Source organism: Populus nigra, chromosome 9 (assembly GCF_951802175.1).
Source record: "Populus nigra chromosome 9, ddPopNigr1.1, whole genome shotgun sequence".
NCBI classification, from domain to species: Eukaryota; Viridiplantae; Streptophyta; class Magnoliopsida; order Malpighiales; family Salicaceae; genus Populus; species Populus nigra.
In genome coordinates, this window is record NC_084860.1 from 682773 (window position 1) to 691122 (window position 8350).

General features: G+C 34.0%; 1 protein-coding gene across 1 annotated transcript; it reads right to left on the reverse strand.

The window, feature by feature from the left end:
- Positions 1-2983: 2983 nt before the first annotated feature.
- Positions 2984-7591, reverse strand: LOC133702512 (disease resistance protein RPV1-like). The gene is made up of 5 exons (XM_062126806.1): positions 6502-7591; positions 5153-6227; positions 4630-5037; positions 3792-4553; positions 2984-3698 (listed from the first exon to the last, which is right to left on the reverse strand). Exons 1-5 carry the CDS (start codon positions 6996-6998, stop codon positions 3054-3056), a joined length of 3387 nt encoding a protein of 1128 aa, XP_061982790.1. The 5' UTR covers positions 6999-7591; the 3' UTR covers positions 2984-3053.
- Between the last annotated feature and the right edge of the window lie 759 nt (positions 7592-8350).

Consider the following 8350-nt stretch of genomic DNA (forward strand, 5'->3'; position numbering starts at 1 on the left):
TGGATAAAACTAACCCCACCAAAAGTGCAACTTTTCCTCTGGCTCCTTGTCCAAAATAAAGTAACCACAAGAGATTTTCTATTTCAATATAACTACCTCATCCTCCAGGAATCATGATGTGCTTTCTGCAATAAAAGCTTGGAATCTTCAAGTCACCTCTTCATTCATTGCCACTTTACTTGGAATATGTGGATGAAACTGCTTTCTAATCGGGGCTTTTATAGTGTTTTTCCAAAATTTGTTGACGATATGTGCTACCAATGGTCTTCTATGGTTAAAGGCAAGCAGCAAAATCTCTCATGACAGCTTCTTTTCTCATGTGTTGTATGGAATCTTTGGCTTCACTAGAATGATGTCATTTTTAATGGCGCTGCCCCTAACCTCCAAATTTGTTTCTTCATGGTGCGACAAAGTATTGCTTTATGGCTGAGGCTTAATTCCAGCTCTTTGGAGCTTAATATAGAGAATGTTCAGTAGGGAGGAGTTGGTTTCTTATGTTTTTTTTTTGTTCCCCCTAATTGTTGCACTCTCCTGTTACAAGTAGCAGATTTTATGCTTTCCTTTTATCTGTTTCTGTTATTCTGCTTGTTCATCTAATGTAAGTTAGATTATTATCTTTGTAGCCATGTTTTTAATAAAGGATTACATATTCAACTTCCTATCACTGAAAAGTTCTCTACGATGATTCTGAAAAAGCAGGGTCACGATGGAGATGCGTTCAAAAAGGGATGATAATGAGAAATACACCTGTTGAGATTATTCAGCCTGACTAACTTTTCTCTACATTTAGACCACCTAGGGTTTATGGTTTTGTTTCCAGCAAAATCCTTCGATTGGGGAGGAGCTTAGGACTATTGTAGGCAGATCACTTGGTACTCGCCGCATAATTGCTCGCCAAGTATGCTACAACGTGAATTGTATATCCAAGTGCTGTGAAGTGAAGCTGCTGAATCTGAGTCATATTCTCATGCATTGCAAGGTGCTCTGTTGGGTGTGGTGATGTGTTTTGGATTCTTTGCTAGAGGCGAATAATTAAAGTATTGAGTTGAGAAAATAATTGAATTACAAGAATGATATAAAATATTGAGGGATACAGTAGAAAAAATAATTTAATTAAATGAATAATAAAAAAATAAAAATAACAATTAAAAAAATAGGAATCAAATCTGAAAAGTGAAAAAATAAAAGTGGATCAAATTGAAGAAAATTTTAATTCTATGAATAATTTAAAATATAATAAATAGCAATAAAGAAATAAAAATTAAATTTGAAAAAAAATTAAATAAATCAAAAAACTACTTTGAAAATATACAGAAGTGAGATTTGAAATAAAAGAGTAAAGAGGAAAGAAAAAATAAAAAACACAAAACCCAATATATTTTACGAGCTGCTCAAAAACTGCAAAGATTAAGGATGTGTTTGGTATTGCGGTTGCTGTTGTGGTTGTGGTTTGAAAAAGTTGTTTTATAAAAAGTACTTTTAGTTGAAGTTGGGTTGAAAAAATATATGTTTGGTTAAAACTGTGATTGAAATTGAGATTGAACAAAAAGTGATTTAATGTGTTTGATTAAAAAAATGCTTTTCAAATTGAGGTTATAAAATAATTAAAATATATATATTAATATTAATGATTTTTAATTAAATATTGTAGATTTAACTATTGTTATTACATCATGAAATAAATAATATTGATATCAAATATTTTTTTATTATTCTATTAAATTATATGCAATGTCATTGCATATGAAATCTATCCAACAAAGACTATATTTCCCATGGTTTTTTAAGCGCGCAACAACAAAAACTGAATTTTTTGTTACGTCATCAAGCAATCTCCTTCTAATTTTTCGAATAAAACACAATTAAAATAAAAATAAAAACTAAATTTTTTTAACTGGGTCGGACCCAGCAAGAACATAATTGGAATTGCAATCAAATTCCACAAATAATATGTCATCATGTGATATCCTTCTAATTTATATAGTGTTATTAAATAGTATTAAATACTAGTTTTTCGAGTAAAACAAAATTTTTTTAAAAAAAATTACAATTTCATTACGTATAAAATTCATTCGACAAGAACTACAGTTTCCATGATTTTTTGAGCGTGTAATAAAATTAAGTAAAATATTATCAGGAATAAAATTGAGATTACAGTACGAGTAAATTTAATTCACCTTAAATTAATTTAAAACAAAAACAAACAAAAAATTACTATTAGCGTTCATGTGAAAAATATAAAAAAAATCAAAATTTACAAAAAAAAAAAAAGAAAAGAAAAAAAAAGAAAAGTTGAGGGATCAGTTTGATTGTGGCCAAGCCACACTTCTTCTATAAATACAGTCTACAGTAAAAAGAATAAATGGGGGAAGAACATTTTCGGGGGGAGAAAAATTTACTCACGGGGGGAGAGGAGAAAGATTTCAGAAAATTGGGGGCAAACAAAAGAAAAAACCTAAACCTAAGCCTAATGATTTTCTTCTTCCTTAGCCGCAGCTCCCTCCTATCTTTTGGGCAAAAACATTGAGCAGGCCGCCGCCACCCCCTTTACCATAAACAGAGAAACCCGTCTCCCAAAACCAGAGGACGGCCAATCTTCATTGTCGTAGGTTGTCATATCTCATCGACCAAATTGCGTCTTCCGAAGTAAGAACTCGAAGTAACTATTTTTTATGAAAAGAAAGAATTTCATAGACAATTAAAGTTGATGGCTACTATAGAAAATTTTAGGATTTCTATTGAATTTTAATTTTATCCATCTATCTTTTAATTTGATAATTTTCAATCAAAATTAATCTCTAAATTTTTAATTTTAATAATAAAATAATATTATGTGATTTTGAAAAAAAATATAAAAACCTTTACAAATATTTAGAAATAAAAGGTCAAAAGAAAAAGAAGGAAGATTACTAGAGATACAAAACTCTTTTCACGATAAGCTTTTTTAGAAAAAAAATAAAATTCTCTAAAGCTTTCAAGCTTTTATTTTATTTTATTTATGCTTGAAATCTAAAAACACAACTCTACTGAATGAATCCTAAATTAATAAAGGTTCAAGACCTTTCTTTGCAGAAAAACCAAGCGAAATCGCCCTCATAAAATTCTGCACGGAAAGTACAATAATAATTTCTAACTATATGAGAAGCTATTTGTATTTTGGCTACGTGTGCATCATCATCATCATCGCTACTGTAGCGGGCGTTGATAACTTCATCCTTTGATTGGATATCATCATCATTTCCTTCCTCTTCATGCAACCATCGTACACCTATCCTCCTTATTTGAATAGCTGGATCATGTGGAAGCACTGAAATACTCACGCCATGACCATTATCAAATGTAGGATCAGTGGCCCCTAATTTCCTGTGCATTAGCGATTGGACTTCACGAACACCATGCCCGTACGTCATTGGGAAGACAAAGGCTTGACAAAACATGGATCGACCACTGGTATTGTTTCTGATTTCAAGATAAACTTGACCAGAGCGACGGTATTCTGATGTCAAAACATGCTCTATGAATAAATTAAAGCCACATATCCGGCGCGTACCAGCTGAGGATATTTTGAAAAAAAAGTTATCTACAAACTCATTCTGAAGTAGCCATTTATCCTCTTCATCCTCATAAAACCCCCTTAACTTCTCATCTTCATCAAATACATATACGACAACGTTGAATATGTCATCTATAAACATTATCTGTACCACCAAAACAATATCTATAAAATTAGCCAAAGAAAAATATTCAAATGTAGATTTCAAAGACAATAAAATTAATGGGCGAGGGAGGACCTGAAATCTGGATGGCTGTATTTGAGCACTAACCATTTCCATTATTCTGAACATGTGTGAGTCAAACTGTTGGATTGATTCTTGCTTCATCCAATCTTGGGACTCGACTAATTGATCACAACCATGTGCTTTAGTCCAAGGGTTTAAATTTGAAACTCTTTGCAATGAATAGCAAAATGACACACATAACGACCACAAACAGGATGGCAGCTCTGGGAGTGCCTGAAGCATTTTGCAATTTCTTAAATATAGGTCTGTGAGGAGACCAAGATCCTTGATGCTTTCTGGAAGAGAACGAATTGTTGTTCCACTTAAATCTAGTCTCCTTAAGGAGCGTGGCAATGAAAACGAGGTAAATCTCAACATTTTCCTCGCTGAAAACCTAGAGGGAAAGAATAACTTCAATGGAAGTGATGTAATGTATGATGTACTTGCAACAATTCCATCGTTTTGAAGCAAGATGCGCCCCTGATGATGCTCTAACTCCATATTCAAGCTGTCAAGATTTGAGCAACCATCTAAAACGAGCTCTTGAAGTGATATCAATCTACTCATTTCTTCTGGTAGCTCCCTAAGACTTGTACAATTTCTTAGATTTAAGATCAACATTCTTTGTAAATCACCAATAGATTCGTGGATTTGAACCAAACGGATGCAGTCTTCAAGTATTAGCTTTTCAAGGGCTGGGAGACCCGAGAAGTCTGGGGTTCTAATGAGATCAAGAGAGTGACGAAGATCAAGAATTTTCAATTTTGGAAGAAACTGCGAAAATACATGAATTTCGTTGTTATCAATTAAAAACAAGAGAGATAGCTATAGAGAAAGACTAGATGCATACCGGTTTGCCTTTCCAAGCATCAACTAGACTGCTTCTGGATAGATCAAGAACCACCAGTTTCTCCAAGCATACATGATTTGGTATGGATCTCCAAGAGAATCCATGCCAACATAACCATATCAAATTCTTAGAGAAGTGCTCAAAACTTCCATAGAACTTCGTGTAATTTAGTTGGAGAAATTTTACATCTGGCATCTTTCTAAAAGCATCCGTGCTGAGGATGGGAAACAAACTTGTTTGGCCAGTTTGTAATTTTCCCCCGTCGGAAAAGTCAGAAAGCCATTGTTGAAAGAAGTTAAGCCTGGCGAGCTTTCGGTGAACAATTGAACTGGTACAGACAACATCTGCATAATCATCTACCATTAATGCATGCATATCCAGGGTAAGGCCACGCAGTTTTTCAGCATCCTGCTTGAAAAATATTAAAAGTACATGAGAAAGGAAAGTAAAGGAATGAATATTTTAAGGCACCACAAACCATTTAAGTAGATAAAAAGAAAAAGAAAAAAAAAGAGCTACTTACAGTAGTTCCTTTCAAAACTGTAAAAGCATCCTCGTGGCGCCATATTCTTTGACATTTGGGTGATTCTTGACGAGCAATTTCCCTACCCATATCTCTTACTAGTTGATGCATCCACAACCTTTGATCAATGTTCATTTCAACAAGACATCTATCGATGAGATTGTCAATCCCAAATCTTGCACCTTTATCGAGCCCATCCAGTATCCTAACTGCATCATCCACATCCATTCCATTGAAGAAACATGCGATATCAAGGAATAAGTTCTTCAGATAATCACCATCAAGAAAGTCGTAACTTATTCGAAGAACCTTTTGAACTTCAAAATTAGGAATCACTTCCATTTGTTGTAATGCGCTTTCCCATATTTCTCTTCCTTTTCCGGACAATGAAGAGCCAATAACTCGAAGAGCTAATGGAAGTCCATTACAATGATGTACTATTCTCCAAGAGTCTTCCACAAAACCATCAACAGGGTCAGCTTGTCTAAAGGCATTCCAACTGAAAAGCTCAAGTGATTTTTCATCATCTAGCGGTTCAACTTTGCACCGGACCCACTCAATATCATTGGCTGAAAACAGACCCTTATTTCTGGTTGTTACAATGATTTTACTTCCTTTACACAGCCAGTTTTGCATGCCAATGATTTTATTGAATTGGTCCCTTTTGTCCACATCATCTAGAACAATAAGAGTTCTTCTGCAACATAATGCATCCTTAATCTTCAGAATTCCTTCATCTTCATCATTTATCTCAACAGTCTTTTTTAGGATGTCGGAAAGAAATTGCCTCTGTAGGCAAACTATATCCTTTGATCTAAATTTTGATAGGAAGCTCTTTCCTTCAAATTTATGAATATTCTGATTAAAAACACTCTTTGCTATGGTTGTCTTCCCAACTCCACCAATTCCATAGAGTATAGCAATGGCAGCATCATGGGACCCATCTTCCAACCATGAGTTGATATAATGTACTAGAGGATCTCTTCCAATGAAATGAAGGGGTAAATGAAACATTTTTTGATCCAAGTTCTTTGAGACATTCGCCACAATAGATTGGACAAACTGTGCCTCGTACCTACATCAAAAAGTAAAATACAATGTGCGATAATTAGTAGTCTCTCTATAAGCAATAGAACTAAACAACATTTAGCTAAGAAATTAAAGCAGTTTGTGTGTCAATGATTTGATAGTTAATGATTGCAAAAAAAACAACGAAGAAATCTAAAGTATTTTATTTTATTTTTCTTATATGATTTCTTATCAGTACATTTAACTGAAAGAAATTAAGAGTTCACGACCAGCATTCTAGTCTTATGCTATGTGTAGTTTCATCAAGAGATACAACTTACCCATCTCCTAAAACCATTCCAGCTAAATCTGCAACTTCTTTCAAAGCAATCCTCCACCCACTCACCCGCTCCTTCTCCTCGTTGAAGCTCTTTTCATGTTCCACAAATGCTGCAGCGAAGCTTCCTGTTTGACGTCCGACTTGGGATGGATCCACATCATAGAATACTGGCAAAACTATGCAGTCATCATTTCTCTTACGTTCCACGATCATTACAAGTTCATCGAGGCACCATCTCGACGAAGCATAATCTTTGGAGAACACGATTATCAATATTTTTGATTGTTGTATTGCCTTCTGGAGCTCGAAATCTATATTCTCTCCTCTCTGAATTTCATCGTCATCTCTAAATGTGTTAATCCCTGCTTGAATTAGGGCCTTGTAGAGGTGATCGGTAAAGTTCTTGCGGGTGTCTTCACCTCTAAAACTCAAGAACACTTGATATTTACAATTAGAAAACCGAGAAGAGTAGGATTCTTGATACTTCCCAGCAGCCATTCCGATTCTAGCAAAGATAAGACTTCTCAAAGATCTGAACAAAAAAAAAAAAGTTGCAGGATTGATGGCGATAGTTCAAGATCGACACAGCACACCAATAAGCTGAAGTATTCATATATTATTATCTTACTTTTTCTTTAAAACAATTTTCAAGTTATTTCCCAGCAATCAACTCCTCCATACCCTTTCAGAAAAATATTTGTATACATGATAAATCTCTATGCTGAACCAACAAAATCGGTTGATGAGATAATAAATAATTAGTTTCTAACAGTGAATTAATCTAAGTGATTCTCAGTTACAGCAGAGTTGCATTCCACAATATAACATAATACTAAAAGAGATAAGAGAGAGAGAGAGAGAGTAACTGCAATCTTCACTTTCCCTTCGCTGATGTTCTCTTATCAGTTCATCAATTTTCTGCTTTTAAATCAACCTTAAAAGTCTCTGTGGTACGGACCATTTCCGCGTTAGGACCTTTTTTTTTTTTATTTGCTCAAAATTGAGAGAGAAAGGGTGGATTGTAATTTTAAGACAAGTCATCCCCCCCAACAAAGTCCACTCTCTCTATGGTATGGAATGTTTCCGTGTGAGGACTTTTTTGGTTTTTTATTTTGATCAAGACTTGGATGTTGAATATAATCACTAATCTATTTGATTATAATCTCGACAATTAATGCAGACTGAATTTTCCATGGCTAATATCGGAAGCAGAAAGTCGGAATGTCTAGGCTTGACCAGTTATGCATGGAAAATTTTGGTGCCAGTATTTGACGGCTATTGACATGGTGAAGTAAGAAAAAAGTTAGAAAATAAACTCCAGAAGTTGATGGATAGTGACATCCTGAAGTAAGAATCAAGTTTGAAAAATCTAATTAAGAGGAGAAGTTGATGGCTATTGACATCATTTCTGTTTCTCTCTCTTTTCTCAAATCTTTTGCTTCGTGGTTGGTATTACTGTATTCCTTTAACAATTGTTTTGTGAAGTAAAAATTATTATTTAGTTAATCCCTTTATTTTAATAACATAATATTAAATCCCTAAATTTTATATCTGTTTGCCATTAATTTCTCCTAGTTCTCCAATTCGTCTAATTTCCTTTTTCTATAATATCTCCTGTATATTCCAATCAGTTTCTCTGACCTCACATGCTTTTATAAATGTTTTTTTTTCTTCATAAAACATCATTAGTAGACCAATCAACAATTGTCTTCTGAAAGGGTTAATGATCAAATGTCTTCGGTTTAGACCAAAACGTATTGTATCAAATGTCTTTCAAGTAGTTGAGCAAAGAAATCTGATGATACTAAAAACAAATAGGGATTGCTTTCAATTTACTCCTAACATTTAGG